This window comes from Staurois parvus, unplaced genomic scaffold (genome assembly GCF_062004578.1).
Source record: "Staurois parvus isolate SC_StPar_1 unplaced genomic scaffold, SC_StPar_1.0 ptg003514l, whole genome shotgun sequence".
In the NCBI taxonomy this organism is placed as follows: Eukaryota; Metazoa; Chordata; class Amphibia; order Anura; family Ranidae; genus Staurois; species Staurois parvus.
Window position 1 is genome coordinate 3,911 of NW_028321310.1, and position 17,555 is coordinate 21,465.

General features: G+C 40.6%; 1 protein-coding gene across 1 annotated transcript; it reads right to left on the reverse strand.

The window, feature by feature from the left end:
• Positions 1-1,592: 1,592 nt before the first annotated feature.
• On the reverse strand, positions 1,593-15,394 carry LOC149427756 (aquaporin-10-like). Its single transcript, XM_089667699.1, has 6 exons — positions 15,192-15,394; positions 9,015-9,141; positions 7,242-7,379; positions 7,033-7,151; positions 6,548-6,765; positions 1,593-1,806 (listed from the first exon to the last, which is right to left on the reverse strand). The coding sequence occupies exons 1-6, from the start codon at positions 15,294-15,296 to the stop codon at positions 1,593-1,595; spliced, it is 921 nt and encodes a 306-aa protein (XP_089523825.1). The 5' UTR covers positions 15,297-15,394.
• Positions 15,395-17,555: the final 2,161 nt, after the last annotated feature.

Consider the following 17,555-nt stretch of genomic DNA (forward strand, 5'->3'; position numbering starts at 1 on the left):
CACCAAAATCGTGATATCTAGCATTGACAGTTGGAGACACCACCGAAGTCGTGATATCTATCACGATTTTGGTGGTGTCTCCAACTGTCAATTCTTTCAGGACCCTCAAAACCTCAGGTGGTGGAGACACCACCGAAATCGTGACATCTGGATATCACGATTTCGGTGGTGTCTCCACCTGGCAATGCTTTTGAGATCCTCAAAACCTCAGGGCCCTCTACTCTCTCATGTGACACCTGTTATTGACAGCTGGAGACATCACTGAAATCGTGACATCTAGATATTACAATTTCGGTGGTGTCTCCACCTGCCAATGCTTTTGAGACCCTCAAAACCTCAGGGCCCTCTACCCTCTCATGGGATACTTGTTATTGACAGCTGGAGACATGGAGACATCATTGAAATCGTGACATCTAGATATCACGATTTCGATGATGTCTCCAACTGTCAATGCTTTCGAGATCCTCAAAACCTCAGATGGTGGAGACACCACCGAAATCCTGACATCTGAATATCACGATTTCGGTGGTGTCTCCACCTGGCAATGCTTTCAGGATCCTCAGGGCCCTCTACCCTCTCAGGTGACACCTGATATTGAGAGGTGGAGACACCTGGCAATGCTTTCGGGACCCTCAAACCTCAGGTGGTGGAGACACCACAGAAATTGTGACATCTGAATATCACGATTTCGGTGGTGTCTCCACCTGGCAATGCTTTCGGGAACCTCAAAACCTCAGGGCCCTCTACCCTCTCATACGACACCTGTTATTGACAGCTGGAAACACCACTGAAATCGTGACATCTAGATATCACGATTTCGGTGGTGTCTCCAACTGGCAATACTTTCGGGACCCTCAAAACCTCAGGTGGTGGAGACACCACCGAAATCGTGATATATAGATGGTGGTGGAGACACTATTGAAATTGTGACATCTAGATAGCACGATTTCGGTGGTGTCTCCACCTGGCAATGCTTTCGGGACCCTCAAAACCTCAGGGCCCTCTACCCTCTCATGTGACACCTGTTATTGAAAATGCTGTTCACCTGGCTGTCCTGTGCATGGCTACTTTCTGAGTCAACAACAACAAAGTACAGAGGCTAAGGAATTTTGACTTTCACTTGCTGCATGCTTTTTTCCAGATCCTAGACTCAGTACCATTGAAACCAAACACAGCCAGGCATCTAGCATTCTTACTAGCAGGCAAATGATGGCCCCCTTTGTGTTCCTCTTCTGGGAGGTGGATGGATCTAGAAGTGGCTGATCATTGAGCGGAACCCAACGAGTGCTGACGTGAAGCGTTCCTCAGAGATACGGCCCTACAGCAAGTAGTGGAGCCTCAGGACGTGCCCTGTCTTCTCTGTGTACCAGACAACCAGCCATTACACACAATGCAGTTCCATCCAGAGGTGACCCCTCTGCTGCAGCTCTCACCTCTACAACCTGATATCAAAAAGGTTTAGTGACTTGTGTTCAAACTTGAGATGTGTCGAAAATATGGACACTTCCATAAGAGGACACAACAGCAGCCATTAGTCCGTAGATAGAACATTGGGCCAAACGAGGACCATGCAATCCAAGTGTGGTGGACAGTCAAAGCCGATGACACAAAGAGTTCTCCACATTTATCGTGAAGACCGGAATCTCTTTCATTTTTTCTGCTGGGGCCTCTACATTGGTAGCCTCTTCCACTCTGGTTTCCTGTGCCGGGTGGTGGATCTCAACCAAGATCTCATACAGCAAGGAGCCGAAAACAGCACCCACGCATGGTGCTACGATGGGGACCCACCACCAGTTGTTTCCTGCCCTGTAAAGGAGAAAGAAAGCTGGGTTATTGTAGGGCTGTCCTTGGACCGGTTCATTGCTGGGAGGGGTTGTAGATCCTGATGAGATCACCGAGCTGTAAGTGGACCTTCCCAGTTCAACTGTCTCTCTATAGATTCCTATGAAGACTCCACCAATGGGTCAGTGACACCATAGTGAAGGAATCATTGTGTTATCACCCACTGGAAAATTCTCCTTAAGAATGTATGAAGAAGGACTTTTATGGGAACCAAGAGGTTCAATTCACAGCAGAGCCCCGGTCTTCACAGGAGGATCAAAAGTAGGAGGAGATGTCTCCAGCTTGGTTATTACAGGGCTGTGATTGGACTGGCTCATGATTGGGCAAGGTTGTGGAACCTGATGAGAGAACCAGGCTCTAAACTGACCTTCCCAGTTCAACTGTGTCTCTATATATTCCTATGAAGGCTTCTCCAACGGGTCAGTGACACCATAGTGAAAGAATTAATATGCTGGAGTCACCACCCACTGGAAGAGTCTCCTTAAGAATGCATGACGAATGAGGTCCACTGGAACCATGAGGTTTGATTCGCAGCAGATCCCAAGAGGATCAAAAGCAGGAGGCGATGTCTCCAGCTGGGTTATTGTAGGGTTATCCTTGGACTAGTTCATGGTTGGGCGGTGTTGCTGATCCTGATGAGATGACCAGGCTGTAAGTTGACTTTCCTGGTTCAATTGTTTCTCTATATTCCTATTAAGACTCCACCAATGGGTCAGTGACACCATAATCAGAACATTCATCATGGTGGAGTCACCACCCACAGGAAAATTTCTCCTTAAGAATGTATGAAAAAAGAGGTCCATAGGAACCAAGAAGTTCAATTCGTAGCAGAACCCAGGTTCTCACAGGAGGATCAAAAGTAGGGGGAGATGTCTCCAGCTTGGTTATTGCAGGGTTGTCCTTGGACTGGTTTATAGTTGGGCCACGTTGTTGAGACAACCAGGCTGCAAGCTGACCTTCCCAGTTCAACTGTCTCTCTATAGATTCCTATGAAGACTCCACCAATGGGTCAGTGACACCACAGTGAAGGAATCATTATGGAAAAGTCACCACCCTCTGGAAAATTCTCCTTAAGAATGTATAATGAAAGAGGTCCGCTATAACCACGAGGTTCAATTTGCAGCAGAGCCCAGGTTCTCACAGGAGGACCAGAAGTAGGGGGAGATGTCTCCAGCTTGGTTATTGTAGGGTTGTCCTTGGACTGGTTTATAGTTGGGTGGCATTGTGGATCCTGTTGAGACAGTTCAACTGTCTCTCTATAGATTCCTATGAAGATTCCAGCAATGGGTAAGTGACACCATAATGAAGGAATCATCATGGTAGAGTCATCACCCACTGGAAAATTCTCCTTAAGAATGTATGATGAAAGAGGTCCACTACAACCACGAGGTTCAATTTGCAGCAGAGCCCAGGTTTTCACAGGAGGACCAGAAGTAGGGGGAGATGTCTCCAGCTTGGTTATTGTAGGGTTGTCCTTGGACTGGTTTAATAGTTGGGTGGCATTGTGGATCCTGTTGAGACAACCAGACTGCAAGCTGACCTTCTCAGTTCAACTGTCTCTCTATAGATTTGTATGAAGACTCCACCAATGGGTCAGTGACACCATAGTGAAGGAATCATTATGGTAGAGTCACCACCCTCTGGAAAATTCTCCTTAAGAATGTATTATTATTATTATTATTATACAGTATTTATAAAGCGCCAATAGTTGGCTCAGCGCTGTACATTACAGAGGGGGACAGAACATGTGACAGAACAATACCAATACAATGCAAAACATGAGGGGATCGAGGGTCCTGCTCTTTCAAGCTTACAATCTAGGAGGGAGGGGATGGTGGTACAGGAGGAGATAGCTGTGGGGGATGGAGTGGTAGGAAGAGTGGAGGAGGTCGGCAAGTTAGCAGGGGGTGGGGTAGGCTTCCCTGAAGAGATGGGTTTTCAGGGTGCGCCTAAAGGAGAGGAGAGTAGGTGATAATCTGATGGGTTGGGGCAGGGAGTTCCAGAGGATGGGTGACACCCTGGAGAAGTCATGGAGGCGGGCATGGGAGGAGGAGACCAGGGAACTAGAGAGAAGGAGGTCTTGTGAGGAGCGGAGTGTGCGTGTTGGGTGGTACTTGGATATTAGGTCAGTGATGTAGTTCGGGGCAGTATGGTGGACAGCTTTGTACGTCAGCGTTAGGATTTTGAATTTGATCCGTTGCGCAATCGGAAGCCAGTGGAGGGATTGGCAGAGGGGGGTGGAGGACACTGAATGGAGGCCAGTGGAGGGATTGGCAGAGGGGGGTGGAGGACACTGAATGGAGGCCAGTGGAGGGATTGGCAGAGGGGGGTGGAGGACACTGAATGGAGGCCAGTGGAGGGATTGGCAGAGGGGGGTGGCGGAAACGGAGCGGTTGGAAAGGTGAATGAGTCTGGCAGCCGTATTCAGGATGGACTGAAGCGGGGATAGCCAGCAGCGAGGCAGGCCAGTGAGGAGAGAGTTGCAGTAGTCGAGTCGTGATATGATGAGGGAGTGGATGAGCTGTTTAGTGGTTTCTGGGGTTAGGAACGTGCGGATTTTGGCGATGTTGCGGAGGTGGAGTCTGCACGAGTTTGTTAAAGAGTGGACTTGGGGCTGGAAGGATAGGTTGGAGTCCAAAATGACACCAAGTACTCTGGCCTGCGGGGCGGGTTTGATGGTGGCGTTGTTGGACATGATGGAGAAGTCAATGGGGGGTGGTGTCCGGGCTGGAGGGAAGACAAGAAACTCGGTTTTGGAGAGGTTCAGTTTAAGGAAGTGGAGCGACATCCAGTCTGATATGTCGCTCAACAGGTGTGTGATTCGGGCGGAGACCGAGGGGGTGAGGTGGGGGGTTGAGAGATAGATTTGTGTGTCGTCGGCATAGAGGTGGTAGTTGAAGCCGTGAGAGTGTATGAGTTGGCCAAGGGAGGAGGTGTAGATGGAGAAGAGAAGGGGCCCGAGGACAGAGCCTTGAGGGACCCCAACAGAGAGGGGGAGTGACAGGGAGGTGGTGGCATTATAGGTAACGCTAAAAGAGCGTTGTGACAGGTAGGATGAGAGCCAGGAGAGAGCAGAATCTCTGAGGCCGAGGGAGTGTAGTTTTTTGAGGAGGAGGGGGTGGTGGACTGTGTCGAAGGCCGTGGAGAGGTCAAGGAGTAGGAGCACTGAGTAGTGGCCATTAGCTTTGGCGGTTAGCAGGTCGTTGGAGAGTTTGAGTAAGGCAGTTTCGGTGGAGTGTAGGGGACGGAAGCCGGACTGTAGGGGATCGAGGAGGTTGTTGTCATTGAGGTGAGAGCATAGGCGGGTGTAGACTAGGCGCTCGAGGAGTTTAGATGTAAATGGGAGCAGGGAGATGGGTCTGAGGTTGTTCGGGTCATTGGGGTCCAGGGAGGGCTTTTTAAGTATGGGGGTGATGTGTGCATGTTTCAGAGGGGAAGGGAAAGTGCCGGAGGAGAGGGAGAGATTGAAGATGTGGGTGAGGGAGCGTAGGATGGAGGGGGAGGGAGGTCGTAGGAGTTGTGAAGGGATAGGGTCAAGGGGGCAGGTGGTGAGGCGGGCATCAGAGAGGATCTTGGAGACTTCTTCGATGGTAGTAAGGTCAAAGGTGCGGAGTGTTGGGGGAGCTTCAGTATGAGGAATGTAGGGTGGGGTGGGAGAGGAGGTCAGAGCAGTGGTGGGGCCGTGGGAGAGGGGTGTAGAGGGGGTAGCTGAGTGAGGGTGAAGGGGGTTGGAGAGAGTTTGAGCAGTGACGAAGTCCCTGCGGGTTATGTCGAGGGAGAGGGGGGATGAGGGGGTAGCTGTGTGAGAGGGGACGGGTTGAGAGGGCGTGTGAGTTGCGGCGATGTCCTTGCGAATTGTGTCAATCTTGTTTTTGAAGTGATTGGTAATCTCAAGGGCAGTGAGTGAGGTGCTGGGTGGAGGTGGGGGTGGCGAGAGTAGAGAGTTGAAGGTGGAGAAGAGTCGGCGAGGATTGGAGGAGAGGGCCTTGATGAGGGTCATGTATGATGAAAGAGGTCCACTGCAACCACGAGGTTCAGTTTGCAGCAGAGCCCTGGTTTTCACAGGAGGACCAGAAGTAGGAGGAGATGTCTCCAGCTTGGTTATTGTAGGGTTGTCCTTGGATTGGTTTATAGATGGGCAACCTTGTGGATCCTGTTGAGACAACCAGGCTGTAAGCTGACCTTCCCAGTTCAACTGTCTCTCTATAGATTCCTATGAAGACTCCACCAATGGGTCAGTGACACCATAGTGAAGGAATCATTGTAGTAGAGTCACCACCCTCTGGAAAATTCTTTTTAAGAATGCATGATGAAAGAGGTCCACTGCAACCACGAGGTTCAATTTGCAGCAGAGCCCAGGTTTTCACAGGAGGACCAGAAGTAGGAGGAGATGTCTCCAGCACGATCAAGGGCACTAATATGGGGGATCACACTCCACCAAAAATCAAGGTAAATCTCCTAACTAACCCATTTATAGTTTTGGATAGAGTGGGCAAGGGTTAGAACCTCCATTGTATTTGTTTTATTTGAATAGCAAATGATCAGTGTCCCGAGGAGGACATGGACCAGAAGTTCTCATCATTCTCCTACACCTCTAAATTTCAAAAAAGTTCTTGAGTGGCATCCATGTTGACTGAAAGACAAGAAATCTAAACTGAAGGACGCCCTTCTACCTACTCGTCATCGCCAAAGGATGGCCACCAACCTGAAGACATCTGAGCCCCATCCCGCCACGTAGGTGAAGAGCCGCGGCCCTAGGTCTCGACTCGGGTTGATTGGATAGCCGCAGTTCGCTCCCATGGAAAGGCCAATGGAGAAGACCAGCATCCCAACCACAACTGGCTCCAGACCCTTCGGGACCGGCTTGTTCCTGGAATCGATGATGGCCAAAATGCCGACCATCAACATGGCTGTCCCCATCACCTGTCCCGGAAAGAACAAAAAAATATATATCTTAAGATGTACGGTATGTCCCGCCAAAATTTGAAAGGTGTCACCTAAACAGCAGGAGAGGGGAAACTTATCATTGGTTGACCAAAACACCAAAACACGTATTTTGGAGATTTTTTTTTTCACTTTCCAATAACAGGTCCACTTTAAAACAAGACAACCCAAGCTCATAAAGTGAACCACCAGAAAGAGCACCGGATGGGATCATCGTCCATGGAGCAACGTGCGCCTTGGTGTCACCTGATCTAGAAAACCGTTCGCAATGCTCAGGTAGGGGGCAGGGTACGAGGAGAATATGGAGGCCGTCTCTCGGGGTCCGTACACGGTCAGGTTGCCGCCGGTGTAACTCTGGATGGCATCTAAAACAGAAAAAAAACCGGTGACCATCAATAAAGAGGTCCTGTCCTCCTACAACACGGGAGGGAGAGACGGCAGGACAATTGTCTGACCATAGTAGAGGGCGAACGCAGCTGCCGCTCCGGCAAACGACCCCACCAACTGGATGACGACGTAGATGGGCAGCTTCCACCAGGGGAACCGGCCCAGGACGCAGAGGCTGAGTGAGAACGCCGGATTTAGATGTCCACCTGTGGGAGAGAGGGTACAAATGGCAATCACCGGATGTGAATAGGTTGTGGGCTCATCCGGGAGTTATGAAGAAATTGGAAAAATTTTGGCAAAATTTTGACATTGACAATTTTATGACCACGGTGGGTTTTGGTGGTTTTAAGGGTTGCTTTGGGCTTTGACCGGGTCATGAAAGCTCAACTCAACTGTACTGGACCATCTGTTGTCCTACAAAACTGTCCCTCATTAGATATTCAGGAACACAAATGGTCCCCAACACTAACACTAAAGCTAACACTAATATGAACCCAACCCAGCAAGAATGTGGAGCTCATGGAATCCTATGGTAAGGTGGCCTCAGCCGTCACTCCAGCCACGCCCACTGGCACGTTTCGCCCTGCCCACTGAGGCTTGATCCCAAAGGAGCCCAACAGTAACTCAACTGTAACTCTGACCCTAACACTAATCCTAAATTTATCTTTCATTTAAACCCCAATCCTAACACTAACCCCAATCCTGACACTAACCCCAATCCTGACACTGACCCCAATCCTAACACTAACCCCAATCCTGACACTAACCCCAATCCTGACACTAATCCCAATCCTAACACTAACACCAATCCTAACACTAACCCCAATCCTAACACTAACCCCAATCCTGACACTAACCCCAATCCTAACACTGACCCCAATCCTAACACTAACCCCAATCATGACACTAACCTCAATCCTGACACTAATCCCAATCCTAACACTAACACCAATCCTAACACTAACCCCAATCCTGACACTAAACCCAAACCTAACACTAACCCCAATCCTAGCACTGACCCCAATCCTAACACTGACCCCAATCCTAACACTAACCCCAATCCTGACACTAACCCCAATCCTGACACTAACCCCAATCCTGACACTAATCCCAATCCTGACACTAATCCCAATCCTGACACTAACCCCAATCCTGACACTAACCCCAATCCTAGCACTGACCCCAATCCTAACACTGACCCCAATCCTAGCACTGACCCCAATCCTAACACTGACCCCAATCCTAACACTGACCCCAATCCTAACACTGACCCCAATCCTAACACTGACCCCAATCCTAACACTAACCCCAATCCTAGCACTAACACTAATCCTAACACTGACCCCAATCCTAACACTAACCCAAATCCTGACACTAACCCCAATCCTAGCACTAACACTAATCCTAACACTGACCCCAATCCTAACACTAACCCCAATCCTAACACTAACCCCAATCCTAACACTAAACCCAATCCTGACACTGACCCCAATCCTGACACTGACCCCAATCCTGACACTAACCCCAATCCTAACACTGACCCCAATCCTAACACTAACCCCAATCCTAACACTAAACCCAATCCTAACACTGACCCCAATCCTAACACTAACCCCAATCCTAACACTGACCCCAATCCTAACACTGACCCCAATCCTAACACTAACCCCAATCCTAACACTAACCCCAATCCTGACACTAACCCCAATCCTAACACTAACACTAACCCCAATCCTTACAGTAACCCCAATGCTAACACCAAAGCCCGGCAGCCAGATGGGTAAGTTGTTTGGAAGTCAGGTATGTGCCCCAGACCGCATACAATGGAGTAATGGACGTACCTGACACCCCTCCCGACACGTAAATCGCCATAACGACAGCAATGGCTCCGGCCAGGTACATGCAAAAGAAGTTCCCTTTGGCGTTTTGGCTGGTGACTCCCTGCGCGGTGGCCGCGACGGTGATCAGCTGCAAAGAAAAAACAAAAATGGCGGACCGCGTCCATAATATATACATTGTGATACATTGTTTATCTTCATTTCCTGTCAGACTTCTTCAAGCAACTAATACATTATACTGTCTGAAATCCTCGTGGGCGGGCTCTAGCTTCTCTCATGGGTGGGGCTAGGGGCAGCTGTCCGCACAGAAGAGGTAAGAAAGATACCCCAGGTCTGGTCTGACCCTAAGGTCTCCGTGCACGTGTGGGGGGAGGGGGGGGGCTTCGTGACCTCCAGCTCACTCAAGGCGTTGGGCGATCGTTCCGGGGGTCGGGGGCCACCCAAGCTTCTCAGAAATTGACAATTTCGTAAAACAGGATTTGAAAGCGCGATACGGGGAACTTTCACGTCACACCCAGACGGGAGGACATTTATTTTTGGAAGCTTTACGGAGATTTTGAAATCGAATGTCAACATCCCTTTACAAGAAAAATGAAGGTAATAAAAAAGATAAAAGGGGGGGAAGGGGGGGGGGGTATTTTTTGGGGTATCGGTAACAGGATTAAAAAATGAGCGTGAGCGTAGATGGGCGGAGTCTAACCACAGGAGGCGGGTTCCAAACAAAGGAGCTCACCTTTGGAACATATGAGTCTGCTAGAGGTTCAGATATATATATATTTATATACTGCATGTTGAAATGCGTTTTTTAATATATTACAAAATACATGCAAAATATTTTTAAAAATATATTTTTTTAAAATATATTCTTCAGATTTTATTTGTACATATAAAAAAATTCATTTTAACATATATTTTTACATATAATTGTAAATGCATTCCAAAAATGTAGATTAAATGTGTGTGTGTGTATATATATATATATATATATATATACACTGCATGTTGAAATTAGTTTTTTATATATTACAAAATATATGAAAAATCTTTTTAAAAATATATTTTTTTAAATATATTCTTCAGATTTTTTTTAACATATAAAAAAGAAATTTTAACATATATTTTTACATATATTTGTAAATGCATTCCAAAAATGTAGATTAAATGTTTATATATATACTGCATGTTGAAATGTGTTTTTTTTATATATTACAGAATATATGAAAAATATTTTTAAAAATATGTTTTTTTAAATATATTCTTCCGATTTTTTTATAACATAAAAAAGTAATTTTAACATATATTTTTACATATATTTGTAAATGCATTCCAAAAATGTAGATTAAATGTGTATATATATACTGCATGTTGAAATGCATTTTTTTATATATTACAAAATATATGAAAAGTATTTTTAAAAATATATTTTTTTAAAATATATTCTTCAGATTTTTTTTAACATATAAAAAAGTCATTTTAATGTATATTTTTACATATATTTGTAAATGCATTCCAAAAATGTAGATTAAATGTTTATATATATACTTCATGTTGAAATGCGCTTTCTTATATATTACAAAATATATGCAAAATATTTTTAAAAATATATATATTTTTAAATATATTCTTCAGATTTTTTTTAACATATAAAAAAGTAATTTTAACATATATTTTTACATATAATTGTAAATGCATTCCAAAAATGTAGATTAAATGTGTGTGTGTGTATATATATATATATATATATATATATATATATATATATATATACACACTGCATGTTGAAATTAGTTTTTTATATATTACAAAATATATGAAAACATTTTTTAAAAATATATTTTTTTAAATATATTCTTCAGATTTTTTTTAACATATAAAAAAGTAATTTTAACATATATTTTTACATATATTTGTAAAAGCATTCCAAAAATGTAGATTAAATGTTTATATATACACTGCATGTTGAAATTAGTTTTTTTTATATATTACAAAATATATGAAAAATATTTTTTAAAATATATATTTTTAAATATATTCTCCAGATTTTTTTAACATATAAAAAAGTCATTTAATATATATTTTTACATATATTTGTAAATGCATTCCAAAAATGTAGATTAAATGTTCATATATATACTGCATGTTAAAATGCATTTTTATTATATATTACAAAATATATGCAAAATATTTTTAAAAATACATTTTTTTAAAATACATTCTTCAGATTTTTTTTTACATATAAAAAAAAATTCATTTTAACATGTATATTTTACATATATTTGTAAATGCATTCCAAAAATGTAGATTAAATGTTTACATATATATATATACTGCATGTTGAATATTTGTAAATGCATTCCAAAAATGTAGATTAAATGTTTATATATATACTGCATGTTGAAATGTGTTTTTTTTATATATTACAGAATATATGAAAAATATTTTTAAAAATATGTTTTTTTAAATATATTCCGATTTTTTTATAACATAAAAAAGTAATTTTAACATATATTTTTACATATATTTGTAAATGCATTCCAAAAATGTAGATTAAATGTGTATATATATATATACTGCATGTTGAAATGCATTTTTTTATATATTACAAAATATATGAAAACTATTTTTAAAAATATATTTTTTTTAAATATATTCTTCAGATTTTTTTTAACATATAAAAAAGTCATTTTAATGTATATTTTTACATATATTTGTAAATGCATTCCAAAAATGTAGATTAAATGTTCATATATATACACTGCATGTTAAAATGCATTTTTATTATATATTACAAAATATATGCAAAATATTTTTAAAAATACATTTTTTTAAAATACATTCTTCAGATTTTTTTTTACATATAAAAAAAAATTAATTTTAACATGTATATTTTACATATATTTGTAAATGCATTCCAAAAATGTAGATTAAATGTTTATATAAATACTGCATGTTGAAATTAGTTTTTTTTTATATATTACAGAATATATGAAAAATATTTTTAAAAATATATTTTTTTAAATACATTCTTCAGATTTTTTTTAACATATAAAAAAGTAATTTTAACATATATTTTTACATATATTTGTAAATGCATTCCAAAAATGTAGATTAAATGTTTATATATATACTTCATGTTGAAATGCGCTTTCTTATATATTACAAAATATATGCAAAATATTTTTAAAAATATATATATTTTTAAATATATTCTTCAGATTTTTTTTAACATATTACAAAATATATGAAAAATATATATTTTTAAATATTTCTTTTAAACACATTCTTCAGATTTTTTTTAACATATAAAAAAGTAATTTTAACATATATTTTTACATATATTTGTAAATGCATTCCAAAAATGTAGATTAAATGTTTATATATATATACTGCATGTTGAAATGCGTTATTTTATATATTACAAAATACATGAAAAATATTTTTTAAAATATTTTTTTTTTAAAATATATTCTTCAGATTTTTTTTATATATAAAAAAGTAATTTTAACATATTTTTACATATATTTGCGAATGCATTCCAAAAATGTAGATTAATATTTTTCTTAATATATTCTTCAGATTTTTTTTAACATATAAAAAAGTAATTTTAACATATGTTTTTACATATACTCATAAATGCATTCCAAAAATGTAGATTAAATGTATATGTGTGTGTATATATATATATATATATATATACACACACACTGCATGTTGAAATGAGTTTTTATATATTACAAAATATATGAAAAGTATTTTTAAAAATATATATTTTTTTTAAATATATTCTTCACATTTTTTTTAACATATAAAAAAAGTAATTTTAACATATATTTTTACATATATTTGTAAATGCATTCCAAAAATGTAGATTAAATGTACATATATATATATACACACACACACACTGAATGTTGAAATGCGTTTATATATTACAAAATATATGAAAATATTTTTTTTTAAATATATAAATATATTCTTCAGATTTTTTTTAACATATAAAAAAGTAATTTTAACATATATTTTTACATATATTTGTAAATGCATTCCAAAAATGTAGATGAAATGTTTATATATATATATATATATAACAGGCAGATATTCAGCGCATCGAAAAAATTTCCAGTTGGGGATTCTCCTGGTCTCATCTCCGTCTCTCTGCCAAGGTGGGTTAATCATTTGGCAGAGGCGGTTGGGCGAGGGCTGTGGGTAATCTGGCGCGCACTCTGCCCTCCGCTGATACATTCTGTAATCAGGAATGTTTATGGGAATGAAGTAGCTGAAAAGTGATAAATAATTCCGATAACGACTAATAAACAACGACGATCACTAATAGGCAACGCGGGGCCACACACTCAGCTGATGGCAGGAATCCCGGCAGCCGCGCCGACGTGCTGCCAGCCACAATGATGGGCCACCGATGGTCACAGACAGCCAATGGGATGGCCGAGAAATGCACTGATGGTCACCTGATGGAGGCGCCAGTGCACAGGAGGGCAAATCACAGGTATTGCCGACCCTCATCCTGATCCTACAACTGACCCTGAACTCCAAACCCAACACTATTCCTCCTGAACCCGAATCCTAACCCTAACACTAATCCTCCCAAACTCCAAACCCAACACTATTCCTCCTGAACCCGAATCCTAACCCTAACACTAATCCTCCCAAACTCCAAACCCAACACTATTCTTCCTGAACTCCAAACCCAACACTATTCCTCCTGAACCCGAATCCTAACCCTAACACTAATCCTCCCAAACTCCAAACCCAACACTATTCTTCCTGAACTCCAAACCCAACACTATTCTTCCTGAACTCCAAACCCAACACTTTTCTTCCTGAATTCCAAACCCAACACTATTCTTCTTGAACTCCAAACCCAACACTATTCTTCTTGAACTCCAAACCCAACACTATTCTTCCTGAATTCCAAACCCAACACTATTCTTCCTGAACTCCAAACCCAACACTATTCCTCCAGAACTCCAAACCCAACACTATTCCTCCAGAACTCCAAACCCAACACTATTCTTCCTGAACTCCAAACCCAACACGATTCCTCCCGAATTTGAACCCTAACACAGACTCTAATACTAACCCTAATACTATTCCTCCCGAACTTGAACCCTAACACTGACCCTAAGACTAGGATGGGGGATTGGGATTTGTGCCTGGGGGGTGGGGGACTGGGATTTGTGCCTGGGGGGTGGGGGATTGGGATTTGTGCCAGGATGGGGGATTGGGATTTGTGCCTGGGGGGATGGTGGATTGGGATTTGTGCCTGGGGGTGGGGGATTGGGATTTGTGCCTGGGAGGGTGGGGGATTGGGATTTGTGCCTGGGGGTGGGGGATTGGGATTTGTGCCAGGGGGGTGGGGGGATTGGTATTTGTGCCTGGGGGGTGGGAGATTGGCATTTGTGCCTGGGGGATTGGGATTTTTGCCTGGGGGATGGGGGATTGGGATTTGTGCCGGGGGGGATTGGGATATTTGCCTGGGGGGTGGGGGATTGGGATTTGTGCCTGGGGGGTGGGGGATTGGGATTTGTGCCTGGGGGTGGAGGATTGGGATTTTTGCCTGGGGGATGGGGGATTGGGATTTGTGCCTGGGGGGTGGGGGATTGGGATTTGTGCCTGGGGGGATGGGGGATTGGGATTTGTGCCTGGGGGGATGGGGGATTGGGATTTGTGCCTGGGGGGATGGGGGATTGGGATTTGTGCCGGGGGGGATGGGGGATTGGGATTTGTGCCTGGGGGGTGGGGGATTTGGATTTGTGCCTGGGGGGATGGGGGATTGGGATTTGTGCCTGGGGGGATGGGGGATTGGGATTTGTGCCTGGGGGGTGGGGGATTGGGATTTGTGCCTGGGGGGTGGGGGATTGGGATTTGTGCTAGGATTTCAGCAGAAGGGCCAATTTGTACTTGGAGGGGGGGGAGAATTTATGCTTAGGGGTAGGTATGCAGATTGGTGCTCACATTTATTTTTTTGGGGGGGTGGATTTTTGCTAACCCTAAAGCTCATACATCTTGGAGGGGGGGGGCACTGCCTTCAACACTATTGAAGAAAAAAAAATATTTGGGCTTTCTATACATTTGAACCCCCCCTCCCCCCCCCCCCAGTCATGTGATTTCCCCATTATCCCGATCATGACAATATTTTTGAAAAATGTTAGAATTCCTCACCAGCAGAACGAAAACTCCAAGAAATTCGGCGAGACATTCCCGGGCCAGAACGTTCCGGAGCCTCAGCCGGGTGCGCAGCTTCTCCCACCCGGGACGGCACGCCATGTCAGGGACCAGCAGAGGATGAGGAGGGCGAGGAGGGCGAGGAGGACGGGTGTCTTCTTATACGGAGCCCTATCACAGGGAGATAAGAGGGTCACCCAACCGCACCTCGCCGACTTATCTGCTCCATTATACCACCTACCTGGCCAAAGATCCGCAGTCCCGGCATATAAACCCATCAGCAGAATCTCGGCCAATTTTGTCAATAATTTTTCTGGTCAGAACAATTCTTATATTTATTTTAATTTTTTTTTTTGTTGCAAAATTAATTTTTTGTTTCTTTTTTTTTTTAAATGTTGAAATTGTTTTATTATTTATTTGTTGTGATCGTCCATTTTTAATAAAATGGTTTTAAAATAGTGCAGATGGCAGGCAATTCTGTGTGTATATATATATATATTTATTTATTTATTTATTACAAAATTAATTTTTTTGTTTAAAAAAATTGGGAATTGTTGGGGCCCCTCTTGTGCCTAAACATATTTCCACGGTGTAAGTTGTTTTTTAGTTTTTTTTTACAAGGTAGAACTTATTTATTTATTTGTTGTTTTTGTCAATTTTTATTTAAATGGATTTAAAAATCTGCAGATTGCAGGCAATTCTGTGCGTATTTGGGGACTGTTCCTGTTTTTTCTGCTTTCTGCTGCAGAATATATATATATATATATTTTTTTTTTGTCAATTTTTATTTAAATGCTCTTAAAATAGTGCAGATTGAAGGCAATTCTGTGTGTATTCAGGGACTGTTCCTGTATTTTCTGCTGATTATATATATATTTATTTATTATTTTTATTTATTTAGTTATTTATTTGAAAAATTAATTATTTTTCTTTCAAAATATGGGTTTGTTGGGGCCCTTTTGTACCTAAACATATTTTCATGACTTAAGTGCCTCGTAACACTCCTGAGAGTTTTTTTTTTATTATTATTATTTTTTTCTTTTTGCAAAATTAATTATTTTTCTTTCAAAATTGGGGATTGTTGGGGTCCCTCTTGTGCCTAAACATATTTCCATGGCTTAAGTGCCTCGTTACACTCTGAAACATTTGACATTTTATTTTAGTTTGTTTTTTTTTTAGAACGTTGAACTTTTTTTCTTATTTGTTTTTGTAAATTTTTATTTAAATGGTTTTAACAATCTGCAGATTGCAGGCAATTCTGTGCGTATTCAGGGACTGTCCCTGTTTTTTTCTGCTTTCTGCTGCAAAATATATATATATAATAATAATTTTTTTTTTTTTGCAAAATTAATTTTCTTTCAAACTTGGGTATTGTTGGGGGTCCCTCTTGTGCCAAAACATATTTTCATGACTTAAGTGCCTTGTAACACTCCTGAGAGTTTTGAAATTTATTTTTTGTTTGTTGTTTTTTTTTTTAGAACGTTGAAGTTTTTTTATTTTTTTATTTGTTGTTTTTGAAAATTTTTATTTAAATGGTTTCAACAATGTGCAGATTGCAGGCAATTCTGTGCGTATTCAGGAACTGTTCCTGTATTTTCTGCTGAATATATATTTATATATATATATATATATATATATATATATATATATATATTAATTTATTATTTTTATTTATTTAGTTATTTATTTGCAAAATTAATTATTTTTCTTTCAAAATTGGGGTTTGTTGGGGCCCCTCTTGTACCTAAACATATTTTCATGACTTAAGTGCCTTGTAACACTCCTGAGAGTTTTGAAATTTATTTTTTGGTTTTTTTTTTTATTAGAACGTTGAACTTTTTTTCTTATTTATTTGTTGTTTTTATCAATTTTTATTTAAATGGTTTCAACAATGTGCAGATTGCAGGCAATTCTGTGCGTATTCAGGAACTGTTCCTGTATTTTCTGCTGAATATATATATATATATATATATATATATATATTTATTTATTATTTTTATTTATTTAGTTATTTATTTGCAAAATTAATTATTTTTCTTTCAAAATTGGGGATAGTTGGGGCCCCTCTTGTGCCTAAACATATTTCCATGGCTTAAGTGCCTTGTAACACACCTGAGAGTTTTGACGTTTTTTTTTAGTTTGGTTTTTTTTTAGGACGTTGTACATTTTTCTTATTTATTTGTTGTTTTTTTAAAATTTTTATTTAAATGGTTTCAACAATGTGCAGATTGCAGGCAATTTTGTGCGTATTCAGGAATTGTTCCTGTATTTTCTGCTGAATATATATATATATTTATTTATTCATTTTATTTATTTACGGTTCCTGTTTTTTTCTGCTTTCTGCTGCAGAATATATATATA

Excerpts from the sequence above, each read along its gene's own strand:
- LOC149427756 (XM_089667699.1), bottom strand. The coding sequence starts at position 15,296 with ATGGCGTGCCGTCCCGGGTGGGAGAAGCTGCGCACCCGGCTGAGGCTC. Across the intron at positions 9,142-15,191 it reads TTGGAGTTTTCGTTCTGCTG|CTGATCACCGTCGCGGCCAC; the intron begins GTGAGGAATTCT and ends TTTTCTTTGCAG. Across the intron at positions 7,380-9,014 it reads CGTGTCGGGAGGGGTGTCAG|GTGGACATCTAAATCCGGCG; the intron begins GTACGTCCATTA and ends TCTCTCCCACAG.